The sequence below is a fragment of the Bombus huntii genome, chromosome 2 (assembly GCF_024542735.1).
Source record: "Bombus huntii isolate Logan2020A chromosome 2, iyBomHunt1.1, whole genome shotgun sequence".
Lineage (NCBI taxonomy): Eukaryota > Metazoa > Arthropoda > Insecta > Hymenoptera > Apidae > Bombus > Bombus huntii.
Window position 1 is genome coordinate 9,527,294 of NC_066239.1, and position 15,625 is coordinate 9,542,918.

The window sequence follows — 15,625 nt, forward strand, 5'->3', positions numbered from 1 at the left end:
TAATCATCTGATTAATGCTTCTTAAGAAGACTTCTAATCTGTTAAGAAAATCTTCTATATAAAGTCGAAACAGGAACGCGTATATATAACAATTCTTTCATGTTTTGCTCAAACTTGAGATATTTTCCAATATTGAAAAATGCACAATGAATCGAAGATGATCGAAAGAACGCAACAAGGTTAACGTAGAATACTTGCAAAAATCTTGACTGTCATTACAAAATACATCAAAACCTAAGTATTAAATATAATATAAGATAATATCTTTAATTCCATTTCTGGATATAATTCTTAAAGGGTATAACAATAAATCTTTATTGGATTCCAAACTCGAATTCTCTTTCCAATTACATTACATCGTTAGATCTAATCGCACTGGATTCAATGTCATTTTTGGAACTTCGAATAACGATAAAGCAATACACTCACCCAGGTTCGTAAGGTTTGCACGTGTTCGTGTCCTTGTCCCAGCCGCAGTAAGGATCGTGAACGCAGCGGAGACAATTGTCGTATCTACGGGTGCACATCACCAGGTCGATCTGTTTTATTCGATGGTCGGAAGCGACGTAAAGAGCCTTATGCTCCTTCGAGATTTCCATCGCCTGAATCGGTTCGCCTGGCGTCACGTCAAAAACATCCAACAGAATAGATTGCGAATCGCCATTATTGTCTATCCATTGAACAACTTTGTGTACACGCCCGTCACCTGTAACAAACAAGAATAACGCGTTCACAAACACAATTAAGGCAGACAACGTTCTATTAAATTTACAGCATAAATTGATCGTGAAAACATTACCTTTGTCGATTAACAAATTTTTATGTTACAGGATTTCTATCACGTAGGTAATTCATGACAGTCGACAGCAAAATACAAAAGAAGATTAAAGTACAGAAGATCGAAATACACAAGTGTTACTTTTCTATAATTAATGCGTTTTATATCGCAAATACCATCGATAACGTAAAAAATATCAAAGGCAATGATTTCAAGAGGCAAAGAGATATTTTTTCCAATCGATTTCATCAAAGATCCATTTGATGAAATCCTGGCTCAGGATTTCAAAGAAGATCAAAATGTTAAGAATTAGGTGTAACTGCTATATTTCCATAAAGTTCCATTAAAAGTTAATCTTCGTACAGCGCGAAACATGTTAAATATTCTGAAGTAACTGTTTCACCTGGAATTAAATTACTGACAAGACTTTTGCACCTTTCTGAACTCCGATCTTGTTGAAAGAAGCGCTTCCTTCTCTACAGATTTTTGTTCTAGTCTTGATACATACCGCGATGATAGAAAGTAATTTTCGTAAGTAAAGTAATACTTTTAGTTTCGATAGTAAAGTAAGTTTCGTTCGTGCAATTAGAAGATCCTGATATTAATCGATAATGGAAGTTACAACGTGTAATTAGTCACGGACTTATGTCGTGTTTTTGTAACTTGTTTCTTGTACAGTTTGTAAATGTACAGGAGACTTCTGATTATATTAGTTTTTAGCGGTAATAGACACTAGACAGTTAACTGTGGGACGAGAGCTGCGATTGCGATAGCAGATTGTACGAGTCAACTGCAAGAACTTTGAAGTTCGCTCATGATTATCTTGCCGAGTTTCTCGACGACAAATCGGCCAACGGATATCAGCGCAAAACGCGCTCCAACCTAGCTACGACTCCCGAATTAAATTTCTTATCACAATTTCCCGATTTAAAGTTTAATCCTGACACGATGAAAAATGTAAGTTATGAAACTACTGCAGCAAGTCGCTATAAACAAAAATGCTACAACTGGAAGAACAGCTTCGATATATATTCTGGGGTTCATAAATCTTTAGATATTTTGTTTAGAATAATGATAAATTAATTTTATACTCGCAAAATAAAGTTGACAGTTATTAACGGTTTGATAGAAGAAATAAAGTTCTATTGTATTTTTATTAATATCTTGTCTAGAATTGTAAAGTATTGAGTCTAAAGTACATAGTACAATATTTATTCAAATTATTATAATAATAAGTAATATATTGGAGTAATATATAGAAAGCATAAATACAGCAAGTATAAAGAAATATAAGAAAATGTTAATTACAAACCAGATAAGATTCATCAATTTCGAAATGAAAATCAATTAATCGTTGAACAGAGCAAATAATCATAGCAAATCGACGAAATGTATAATCCTTTAACGTATGAAATTAATACTCACTGGATCCTGCATAGTAGACCGTATAATCCAAATCGAGTCCAACAAAATCGATTCGTAGTTTATCCACGACCAACCGTGTGAGCATCACGTCGCGTTTATAAAAGACAGGTTTTTCGTTCTCGTGCGATATGGCCGAGTCCATCAAGGGATGAGATCGAATGAAGTTCAGCACCGTGTCCGGGAACGATTCAGTGTCGTTCACACATTGACCGGGTCGCGGTTCAGGAACTTTGTTGGAAAGCACCGGAAGCCAAGCACTGCTGCTCGTCGCCTGTTCTTTGAATTTTCCACGGAATGCCTCTTGAATCGCGTCGATATGGAACGAGCAAATCGCCGAACCCATCAATCCGTTCGTCGACGTGGTAAAAGTACCGTAAAAGTGGGTGTCATCGCCGGGCACTTTGTAAATGCTCTCTGCAAATATACAAAATACAAGCAACCATTAATTTCCTGATAAATTAAACAAATTTTATTAGACACCAAGTGCAAGATTCGGTGGATAAATAATATACTTTTCCAAAAACATGATAAGCTCAGAAAGCTATATATTATACAATTCATATTTATGTAGAGGATCTTATTACGAGTTTTTAATAGTTTGTCAATACATATAATTTGTTTCAATTTACAAGCAGGCTGATTTTATTACTAAAATTTATCGATAATTCGACCTCAAATTAAAAATTTTATTTTTCGGAACCTCTTAAATAATTATATTATTCTTTGGTTGAAGTTTGCAGTATTGCGAGTACCTGAATTTTGAAACATCACGTTCAAAAAATTAAACTTTAAAACACGAATAATATAGGGATTTTTCAATGCATATGAAAATTTTAAAATACATAGAACGCGAAAAATAGATATAAAAATTTAAGCAAGTAATATATATATGTGTGTGTGTGTGTACGTATGTATATATAAAGATACATTCGAAAAAATTTCATGTTTGAAAAATGGTTATGAAGGTATTCTTGTACTTGGTGGTTAATTAGATAAACTCGAATAATGATGTTGAATAAAAACTTACGTATTTCGTTGAAGTAAAATGGAAATTCACCAGGTATTGAACAATTCAGTCTGGCTTTCAAATAAGTCGACCAGTTTTGCGACAAGATATTTTTGCCGCCGGTGTCCCTTTTGCAAACTCTCGCCACGCGGGAATACACACTTTTGCCGCAATTTATGTATTCCACCGCCGTCTCGCGAAAGAAGAAGAATACGTGGCTGCCGATGTCGTAAGATCCCACGAAATTAGGTTCTGAAACAGTCACAAAGAATAACAGTTATTCGATCAAGAAAACTCGGTTTTCCGCAGATTCTGGCAAAAGTTTGACAAAGTTCGATATTGCGTTGAAGAAACGAGGTTGCAAAATTGAATTCCAAGAAGTCTTTAATCTTACAGAAGTGTTTATTATCTTCTATTTCAAATTTTCACTTTTACAATAGAGCTTTTACTTGAGAAATAAAATTTTCCATAAATGTAAAATGTATAAAATAATAGACTAAAATCAGTTTGCGATGCTACTATTCCGTATATTAAAGCGAAATCGCAGAATTATGTTTAACGTTCAATAAGTATTTCTTGACAAATCTAATACGAGTCGAACGTCGGTTCCCAGTCGTGGTGAAATTTATGGAAATACCAAGCAGAGCGTAAAAATGAAGTGGAATTTCGTGTCAGATCCAGAGAAACAGTAATTTCGACGGAGACTACCAGGCGCGCTAGGATTCTATCGTTGATGAAATTCCACTCGAAGATTTCCGCCGAACGATTTGCTCTTTAAACAGCGTCGAGCAAATTAGGATGCAAATCTTCTACAATGGTCGGCATTCTTTTGGTTCTGTTAAAAATCAACACTGCGAAAATCATGCAACTGAAACATTTCTCGAATTTGTAGAGATTACGGGAAGTTACTTAAAAATATCAATTTCGTATAATCTACAATTGCAATTGAAATTCGCGGTATTATATGACACAACTTTTTATAATGAAACATGAAATTATTAAAACTATAGGATGATAACAATACTGAATATTAAGCGTAACTCTAAATTAAAAATAAAAGTCGACCATTATTTTATTACGTTCGAAATATACAATGATCGTAATCCTAAGAAATCTTCCGATATTCGAGGTAATTTAGCTTTCAATTGCGACCGTAAAAGTTGACTTTGGTAGTGTCGATATTTTACTTAACATAACATATTGGACGATTCACGTTGATGTTCCATTGGAGGATATCGCCACGAGCGCTCGTTAGAGAAACAAAAGTTCAACCACAAGAAATTACGCGAAAGGGTTACGAGTGAGGAAACGATCGTGAAGGCTCTCGAAAAACTTCGAAATTCAAGGAACAAGCGGAACAATGAGAAAAACTATAAAACAAACGTCCGAGGAGCTGGAATGACGACACGGTGAGCTAAGTTTTACACTCGAAGGAGGAACGACTTTTCTAGTTTTCATTTAGCACCAAGATGAAGCGACCAACTTGAACGCATGCTTAACGAGCATCCACTTATCGTTTTTACGATCTACAATCGTAAAACCGTTTAACGGTACGCTCGTTACTATAGTTCGAGCATCGATAATTTTGCGGATTTTCCTAGCTAACGAAAACAAGATTTTCTGATGTAAACTGTGAAGTTCCATACGAAGACCACGATAAATGAATATGACAAGTGACATTTTTTGTTTCGCATAGAAAAGCAATTTCAAAATTCAGTATGTTATAAAGCAATTCCGCGTCAAGATTATTTTTCATTTGATTTTCATACGAAATACGCGTTTTCGTCACTTTCCCGTATATACGTAACCTAACGTAAACACTAAACTAGTATCATTTGTTACTTGTAAAACATCGTAGATTTGTTATCTATTTTAAACAAGCTCAGAATATTTCTTCTTAGCCACCAAATGATATAAAAGTCACACAATCCATTGCATAAATCCATTAAAAATGCATTTATAATATTTTTCCTTGTAGCAAACACAAATAAATATGAGAATAAAAATAAATAAATAACTGTTAACTTTTCTTACTATAGACTCCATAAATCAATATCACAACGATAATAAAACAGGAACATACGTACATCAGCTAGTATCTTACAATCGCCGGAATTCTCTTCATCCATTTCATCTACGATGGCTGCCCCCCCCCCCTCAAAAAAGAGCATCCCTCGCAAAATATCAGCGACGATCTCGTAAATTTACCGAAAAATATCTAGGGGAATTCCGAACGAACCGACGTCGTACGCCCACGCGTCGAATTTTATTCCTCGATCAATTAGCCGTGTATTCGAGTCACGCCTCCCTAATTGCCCGTTCACCAACCGAAGCGATTTCACGCGATATCGGCGAGTAGTTTACTGTGGAACGTCGTGGAAAAACATCGATGCCGGCCGATGCCACGAGCGGCGTACAGACGGAAATCGAATTTTTTTCCGCCGCGTTTAAATCGCACCGCGCGCCAGCACTGAAGGTTCTCTCTCTCTCTCTCTCTCTCTCTCTCTCTCTCTCTCTGTCGATTTTACATTATGCGATGGCGTACGGAGCGGAGAGGCCGCAATCTCTTTCACAGTTCACCGATTAAATCGATTGTCTGACGCTTCGCCGCTGGAAGTTTGATATATTGAGGCACGGAAGCCGGAGAAAGAGGAGGGACGAGATGGGAAACGCGACAAGATAAAAGAAGAGAGGGAGATAGTAGAGACGAGGAGAAACACGGCGGCTGGGACAGGAAAAAGGAAATGTCTCGATTCGAGAGAAACACGGCAGGACCGACGAGTTTTGATTGGACTCCTCTCGTCGAGGTGAAACGGTATTGTGGAAGAGCAGACGCGGAAAACGCTCTAGCCACGGCACTCTCGATTTCGCGCCGCGAGAGGAATAATGAAATCACCCTTGGGGCTAGTTTCATAAAGTTTACAAGTAGCGCGGAGAGACGTCATCTCTCACGCGGCCAAATATGAAATTCTATTTTCCGCGGCTCGGCCGCGTCCATGCTACCCATTAGAGACGACATCTCGTTAATAAATACGCCAAATTACTCGCGGCCGGTTAATATTCGCGAACTTGCTCTTCTCTTCCTACCGAACCCTAACCCGCGACGATGTTTCCGTGGAGTTTTCAAATTCGCGTCAGTCTTTTCCTGTAACCTCTGTGGCCTTTCTTCACGCTCGGAGCCAAGTTTCGAGGAAGTTTGTATTAGTTTGACAGACTTGACCGACGATAAACGCAGTTTCGCCGGAGTAATTGAATGCGATGTTTAGAACCGATTTCTGATGTTAATTGTGTTGCGTGGAAGAAGCTGAAACAGGCATTGTGGAGCAAATGGATTGAAGAAAGAGCAAGGATAGATTATGCAAATCATACGCGTTCGTGTATTTTAAGTAGAATACGTCAACCATTGCCTGGCGCGCGCAATGACCTGTTAACTCTGTTGAACATTTAAATACATTTACTTTAGATTCGAATTTCATTTGAATGGGATATTAGCAAGATAGGAAATAGTATCGAATCAATTTATAAATTGTGCCACTCGGCTAGAAAAGAACAGATTGCACAAATATTCTATTACTCTTTAACGCTAGAATTACCAATAGTTAACACGAAGCTATTTCTACCAAAATCAGCCAAAATGACTGACCTTTAAAAAATATGTAATAATAGAATATTTTTATATCATATTGAATGATACGTAGTAAAAATTTAAAAAACGTGTGGGAAGTTGTACAAAACGAGGCAACTGGTTAATTGGGTTTCGATAAACAGATTCCACGATTCTTTTACATTTTGACAAATACCAGTCATTTTCACTGATATTGGTATAAGTAGCCTTAATAGAAAATTATTTTGAGTTTGAATACATAAAAAACAAAATAAAAATTATTCTTTTAGTTATCGTCGCGAAAGTCATTACATCATTGGGGGAAAAAATATAACATGAAGTAGGAATTTTAAAATAAAATTGTAAAAGCGGTCAATTTGACTGGTGTGGTAGTTCTAGTGTTAAAAATGTAAGTGGAATTCCGTTTACTTGTACAAAATTATAATCAGCGTCTGATTAAGTGAACTCTCGGTGGCTGAATTCACTTATCTACACGTGAATTCTTATTATATAAACGGAAAATCATAGATAGTGACAAGAACTCCTGTTATATCAACTCTAATTATACTTATAATCTACTTGTTCCCCGGCAAATTCGTATTATTCAATCTATTTCGTTTTGTCTCCAAATGAATTTTTATAAATCAATGTAGTTAGTAACCATTCAACGTAATCGTTACTCTAAACAGAATAATAAACGAACGAAAGCACGATGGTCGATCAACGAAAATTCATAATATAAAATGGCGCGCGAACCATTTTCATTTAATTAAACAATCATTGTATGCGAAAGATTAATAAATCCACGGCCGCTGTTCCTCTCCCGAACGTTCAGTGTCGTTAGAAGCACACAAATGAACGCGACCAAGAACTCGGCATTCTTCGTAGCGTTGCGGGCACGACAGCGTCCCGTAGAAGGAAACAAATGACCGAGAAGCATCGGATCGTCGTTTGACACGGGCAAGGATCCGTGAAAGTGGTCGGTCGATTATTCAGGACTCGTTAAGCTCTATCCCAGCCAGCCACCGCTCTTTTTACCTTAGCCACCCGGTGTGTTCCATTGCTTCCGTTCACAGAACGCGCGATCCTTTATCCACCCCTGCTCGCACCCGCAAATCGCATCGATCTTCATTCCACATACTTTACCGCGTACGCACGAACGAGACGCTCGAGAATCGAAGGGGTGAGAGGATCAGAAAGAGAGAGAGAGAGAGAGAGAGAGAGAGAGAGAGAAGAAGAGAGGTTGGAAACAGAGGAGCGTACAAGCAGCGGAGCACGTGAACCTATCCGTCTCTCGGGTCTCTCTCCTGCATTTAATCAACGCCTCTGTTAATAGACAAACTCGATGCGGGGAAATGGCTCTTGATGGTAACAGTGCTGGCCTTGAAAGCGAGGGCAAAAGAGCATGAGGAGCGAGAGGAAAGGTGAAAGGGTACCGCCTTCAAATTAAACGACGAAACAAACGGCTAATCATGCATCCCGCTAGTAGCTGATGCGAAGAGGGGACAAGAAGGGCTAGGAAGATACAAAGTGGGGTCGACGTCGTCGTTCTCCTTCACTTTGTGTTACTCCTTTCGTTTCTCGCGACCCTTCGAAAATCCAACAGTCGGAGAGACGAAGGGATAAAGCAAGGTCGAACGTTACCGGCACGCTTCGCATGAGAACGACACCCTAATGAGAAATATAAGGCAAACTACCGGTCCGAGATGCTATTATTTCGCGTGGCAAACGCGAAACTCGCCGCAGTTCACCGCCACAGAATTATCGTAGACAAGATACACAGGACGAAGTTGAAATTAATTGATAACTTCGCTCGAGATTTATGATTCGGTTCCAACTACGGCTGTAAGAAATACGTTCGCGGCACGCGGCGTGAATGAAATTGTTTCGCCACTGTCTACGTGACTATTCTTCTTCGAAGGACTATTCTTCGCGAATACGAAGACACGGTGGTTCGTCGCTGTTTTCACGCCTGCTTTTACTTTCGAGCATGCGTTTTCGCTTATAGACGAGGAAGAAGAAATGAGAATTCGTTCGTTACGTTCGAGGATTCTGCGTGTACACAGTTTGATTAATAGCTCAACAAACGGGACAATTCTAATGAATTTCTAGTTTTTGGATTTGTTACAAAGAACTTTGAAATTATACTTTGAGTCTTTTTTCAGATACTTATATAATTTCGTTAGTTACTGATAATTACATGGATATTGATTTACTCAATTCATTGCTTATAGGAATCTTTCTAAATTACTCAAATTTATCGGAGCATCGCATTGTGCACACACTTTTGTTTTAATTGTATCAAACTATTGTTCCTGTTGGTTTAATGTAAAATTGTAAGATTCTTCGATGGTAGAACATATGAAACATAACAGAACATAAAGCAGTGTGCTCAATCTTATAACGTATATTTTAAGCTTGCAATTGGAAATTAGAGGTGCTGAATGCGAATTTTAAAATAACATGTGCATCCAAGGAATACATTAAAATCATTGCCTAACGATATCGAGTATCCTCTAAATTGCAAAGGGTACCTTTGCGCCTTTCCAATATTTCCCCAAACAAGCAGCATCGTTAATATCACTCCGTTATTACACACTTACGCAATTACCGCGGTGCCGACATTACAGAAGGTAATCACAATCAAACGAACCAAACAAACGTAATTCAAACAAATCAAAGCTGTTCGAACGCGTTTGAATCTGATTACCGCATTCCGCGATCCGATACCCGGAACACGTTCTAATCTACATTTTCCAATTTCAACCCCCTCTCTCGAATTCCAACTGGTGTTTCGTTCGGTAACGAAAAATCCAACGAATCGCAATAATCCCGGCTCTCTCACCCTTCCCCGATTCAACGACCTAGCTAAAACTGATTAAAGATCGGAATACAGAGCCGATGGTAAAAAGGGAGTTTCTCTGCGGCATCGACGCGAGAAAATGTTCTCTTCTTTCGGAGAAAGCCTGCCACCGACGAACGTTTAGTCGAAGAAAAACCAGTGGTCGGGTGTTATTTTATTACCCCGTCGATTTTTAGAACCGACACCCTCGCTCCAAAGCCCGACTGTATACTAGCTGGTCGCGTTACCCTTCGAACCTCTTTCTATATCTTTCCCTTGCTACGACGACAACCTTCTTTACACAGTTTGCCGTGGAAAAGCGTGGAGAACGCTCAAAAGACGGAAATGTCAGTCCTTTCGACCCTTTTCGGAGAACAGACGCCGCGGTATCGGCTTTATACGCAACTATTTAAGCGAGGTTATACGCGTTTCTTGCAACGTTCAGGCTTCGCTTCAAAGGATCTTGCGTCCTGTAACGAGGGGCTCATTTTTCTTTTTCAGTTTCTTCCTTCCTTGTCTTCTTTTTTTCTTCTTCTCCTTTTGCTGTTCCGCATATTTCCGACGGGAAATCCGCGTTCGGATTGTAATGAAAGTTTCTTTGTTGATGGTGCGAGCCGTAACAAGCGCCTTAAGTGGTGAACGCTGACTTCTATCGCGTCTGGCGAGCACACTGGGAATCGATGAATATTCAGTATGGGTGAGAAATTGATGTTTTCAATTTTATACTCTCTGTTGGATAGAGTCCCGTTGGCTGGATTCATGGCAAGGTCGTTAGAGATAGCGATCTTTCATTAAAACTTGTGGGTGGAGAAAAGGTTGAGAATATTATGTTTGGTTTACACTCGGTAGGCTCTTGTGGAATGATATACTTAATAGCGAAAATTTGAAGCGTTTAATATTTCTATATCAAATATTTCTACGAGTATTTCTTTATGTAAATTATCCAAAAAATTTCGGTTTTGTGTGGTAAGAAAGTATACTATAAACTTGGAATGTTAAGAAGATGATAAGAACAAGATTTTGCATAAATATTAAAAACAGAGAAGTATGCTCTAAAATATAATATTGTAAAAGATGAGTTACACTGAGATATGGTAGATTAAACCGATAAATTTATTAATTTAATAAATATATACAATAACAAAACGGGAGGATTAGAAAGAGAAATAAATAAATCAGGATACAGGATAAAACTTAAATAAGATAGAATAATCAATAATTAGATACAAATACTTAAAAGTTCAAGCCGTGTTGTTTTGAAAGACAATCAAAATTAATCTTCAAGCAGCTAACACAGTCGGCGTTTATCGTCACAGTAATTAGCTGTCAATCACCAGTTAGTAAGGATCAATTAAAGCACGTTAAGCCAGTTAAGCTCCGGAATTCGAGGAGCTTACCGCTCTATTTCCATGATAGAAGATTATTAACCTATGTTGCATTATACATGAAAATCTATCGATTCTTTTATATTTACCAATAATAAAGCAAACAAAGTAAGGACGGTCAACGAAGTTTATCCTTGCAGAAATAATAGATTAAATTCAAACAAATTATCCTCGAAAATAATTAGAATTCAATTAGACTTATTTTAGCTTTTTTAATTGGTATACATCTTTTTAAATGTCTCAAAAAATCAGTTCTGGATTAGTTACATGATTCTTTGAAAAGATACAGGAGATATTTTTTATTTTAATATAAGGTATATTATCCTTCTTAGTTACGATATCTTATGTAGCATTCCGAAGTATCCGAGAGAACTTACCTTTTTTACGATCTTTATATTTCATCTTTCAAAGTAAAATATTTGATCATCGTTTCATGACAATCTGTACAACATAAGTTTGGCTTGAAAGGTAAGAAGTACAAGCAACTTCAAATAGTTCAATATGTTTCAAAAAATGAACAAATGTTAGGTATCTTGACCAAGAAAGGCATTATAGAAAGTCGATAAAAATGATTTCTATAATTTTGCTCGATAATAATTCTCCAACTCGAAAATTCGATAGAAAAGAAAATCTTCTCTGTTAGCTGACTCTCATCACAGAAACCGATACCTTCAAATCCCTATCCCGATAACACGGTTTCAAATTTACAGTATTATTACGACGATTTCATCTCGTTAGGCTCTACCAGTCGGTATAAAAGTTCCGGTAAGGTGGAGCACTAATTTTCCGCGGATATTGCCTCGTTTCAGACTAAGAAGAAGACGAAGAAGAAGAAGTAAAAGAAATTGCTGTGCAGAAGGGCACTTACTGTCCAGCCATTTCGAGTCGTACTTCAGCGTCCTCTTGAAGCTGAACGCTCTGCGACCGGTGGTTAAATTGTACAGATCCGTACGGAAGATTACGGTATCGGCTTTCGTGAATTCGGCGTTGGTTCCGGAATAAAGAGCTGGCAGGTCCCCAGGATTGCCCTTTTCCACCCACACCGCCGTCGAATTGTCCGCAGGATCGTAAGGACACTTCGCTATGCCCATTCCCACGCCAGGGACGAATTCGTGGCGAGGCAAATGGGTTAGATTGCTCTGCAACAGATATTCACATTGGATACACAAAGGTAAACGATAATGTTCACTTATGTTGTTGTCGCGTTTCGTGTTGTTTAAATTTTAAAACGTTTAGTAGAATTCTTAAGAGTGAGGTAAAAAGATAGTATCGTGCTGGTAGTTCAGTTTCTTTCGTTTCTATTTTGTGTGAATACTAACACTCGTGTAATTGCGAAGAATGCTTATAATTAAATAACGAATGTATTTTGTAGAATAACAAACGTTAGAATAAGAAAGCGAAGAACTAAAAATCTCTGAATCCTAAAATTCTAATATCTAGTTTTTGAATATTAGCTATAATACTACGATTCTTAATTTTTCAACTCTGCTTTAAATGTAAATGATATAGAAATAAAACGTCACAAATAGATATAACATATCAATAATGATACCTTATCAGACAAAAAATTAACGTGGTTGATAATAAATGGCATATCGAAGAAAAATAGCTGTACAGGTGACGGAAATTTTGGGACTAAAATAACACGTTCCTACGCAAAAGTTGTACGTTACTGTAGGAAACTCTATTACACGCACGGGAGTCGTAATCTTCGACAAAGCGAGACCAATATATTCTTTGACTTCATTACACGGGTACTTGAACGCACGATTCATTTACCTTGCTGCGTAACTGTAACGCCAATGGCGCTGTGTTAGTAGCAGATACCACTCGAGGAATTGATACCTAAATTACACGGTAACGAAGCAGCAACATCGACGTAGACACCGTCGAGACTAAATTCTGCCTATCTATCTTACCTAATATACTACTTATCGTTAATTATCCATTCATTGAATTTATTAAGTCCTGCTCCTATTTAGAACAAACAAAATGTATTTTATTCGATAAAATGAGAATTCTATAGAATTCTTTGCTCTTATCCAAATTTTCCTTAAACTTCGCTAAGCATTGTAATAATCTAATAGTTACACGAATTGTCTTACAATTATCCTTCTGAACATGATAACTAAAAGTACAGCGTATTTCAATTATAATAAAATTCTTCGTTTCACGTGTTCTACGTATAAAACTATAACCTTGAAAATCACAAATTTCTGATCAAAAAGATACAATACGACACGCTGTTAAAAAGCCCAAAAATTTCATTCGCGTATTTACCATTGGCATACATTCGGATTTGTAACACTAAAAAACCCTTCGACACGGAAACCGTGAGTTGGACGATGCGGTTGGTGAAACAAACGGCCGAAATGAAGAACAAACACACAGATACTTACATAAATCACCCAATCCTTGGGCGAGTGAGCGTTCGTGCCGCACATGTAGAGCCGATTGCCGTCCCCCATTGGTTGGATCACCCTTATGTGATTCCGGCAGTCGAAGTGCTGTGAAAGAAGGGGAAGAAAATTGAATTTTCGACGGATACGTGCGAAGAAACGTGGCTCGGGGTGTGGAAAGAGGCGGCGGCGCGGCGAGGACAAGAGTTCGATGCGTGGACAGGGATTTTTCAGAAAATTATATAGAACGAGATCGAGGCAAAGGGTTCCGCCGATGGTCGATCACGTCGCTTCGCGTATTTCGCTGCGAATTGGCGCACGGAAAATAAATTGGTTTTGTCGTCACGTAGAGAGTATTTGCGTGGACCTTACACCTCGCCGATGCGTGCACGATGAATACAGAATGAAGCCGCGATAAGCGGCCGGCGAATTGTGCACCTTAAAAAGTCACCCGTTACAGCTGGGGGCAGATGAAGCGATGAAGAAGGAACAAATCGAGGATTATTAGCGACAAGATTTTGTATTTTTATCTCGAATGAATACTGAATGAAAAAGAATATGATAAATTCATTTCTGGTGATTGGAAACAGTTGTCAATCTAATGTCATACATTGAAATGTTCAAGAAGGTTGACAAAGACGTATACGTAATTGAATGGAAGATTAAATGCAAAAATTGTTTTGATATGAAACTGATTGGTAACAGGAATTTTGGATATGGAATTTTAAAACTGTTCGTCCATAAAATGTAACTTATTATGTATTTCACTTGTATCTCTCGAATGATAAATTATTTTCGCACGTTATTATCTTGTTGCAAAGAATCCATATTTATAATTATTTTAATCGTTCAAATTTTAATTTGGCGCTTTCCATATGTTGATAATTGTAGATTACGAATTAAAACGAAAGAATCACGGGAGTACGCGTAGCGTTAAAAGTACAGTAATAAACATTGAAAAAGGAGCATCTAATATACATCTCTGGTAATTACTTTTTCAGACACAATACGCTCACGAAATGGAATAAAATAAATGGAAACGATGTTCGCGTCCAAACGTAAATATCGTTGAGAAATCTGCAATTAGCGTGAGTGGGGCCGAGGTCTTCCATCTCGTTGGGAAATTATCGCTATATGAAAACATTATCACCGCCAAATTGGAAACGTCATCAGACGAACGAATCCGTTCTCAATTAAAGCAACGTCAACGCGGCCGATCGATACTCCATAAAACGAATGGCTCCAAACGGGGAAACATTTTTCGTCTAAAGTTGTTTCCATTATTCCGTTTCAGTAAAAGTTGCGCAGCTCGTTGACAGCTTTTAACGAATCTGTTCGATATCAAATTTCGTTTAGATACATTCCGCGGCCATAAAATTGAAACGCACGGCCCGTTAAACGGGATTTCACTCTTTTCTCCCTATTTCGCTTCCCTTTCTTCTTTGTCTCTTATACGCGAACCATTTATTTTACATGTAAAACGACGAACAACAAGAAATAACGAAGGCAATGCGTTACGATGCCTTCAAATGAACTCGAGTTACTTTTTCTCACAAAGAACGAATAAACGATATCGCGCGCGACCGTCCTTTTATTTCAAATATCATAGACAATTCCAAAAGAACGTTTCTTTTTTTTTCGCCTACTTTTAATTATACCCTTAATTCGCGTTTCACCAGGGATTATCGATACGTTTTTTGCCTTTGATACAAAGGGATATCATCGCGTTTATCAAAGTCCATAGAAACTGTGTTCCTTTTCATTTGTTCTCCTTTGTCGAGCAAATCTAAAGAAACTGTAATTTGTTCCTTTTTCTTTCACGATGGACAATTGTTTACGAAATTTTATCCCTGCCATTTGTCTTTCCTCTACTTTTCTACATTTCTGTAATTACATCAGCTCGGCGTTTCTATTTTAAGCGATGCTTTAATTAGATTACGCTGTTATTAAAATTCCATCGAAAAACGACGCGAGCAGGGCCGGTAAACGCGATAATGAAATAAAGAAGTAATTCACCTCTGATTTCCCTTTGGACACACAATTTGCCACGTTGCTGGGTTCCAGATTAAGCGCGTCCCTCTGTAAAAGAAACGAAATCAAATGAGTTATTTTATCGTTCTGTAATATACCTTACTATAATATTAGATATGTAGCACATTTATTTTATTATCCTACTATATACTTTA

General features: G+C 37.7%; 1 protein-coding gene across 4 annotated transcripts in view; it reads right to left on the minus strand.

Annotated features, from left to right (window-relative positions):
* LOC126878065 (semaphorin-2A) overlaps positions 1–15,625 on the minus strand; it is a 557,194-nt gene that overhangs the window by 10,440 nt on the left and 531,129 nt on the right. For all 4 annotated transcript variants that reach the window (XM_050640491.1, XM_050640490.1, XM_050640492.1 and 1 more), the window contains 6 exons: positions 15,456–15,518; positions 13,440–13,547; positions 11,909–12,179; positions 3,231–3,461; positions 2,204–2,617; positions 430–706 (listed from right to left, as the gene is read on the minus strand). In XM_050640491.1, coding sequence (XP_050496448.1) covers positions 430–706; positions 2,204–2,617; positions 3,231–3,461; positions 11,909–12,179; positions 13,440–13,547; positions 15,456–15,518 — 1,364 coding nt within the window. The remainder of the gene's footprint in view (positions 1–429; positions 707–2,203; positions 2,618–3,230; positions 3,462–11,908; positions 12,180–13,439; positions 13,548–15,455; positions 15,519–15,625) is intronic.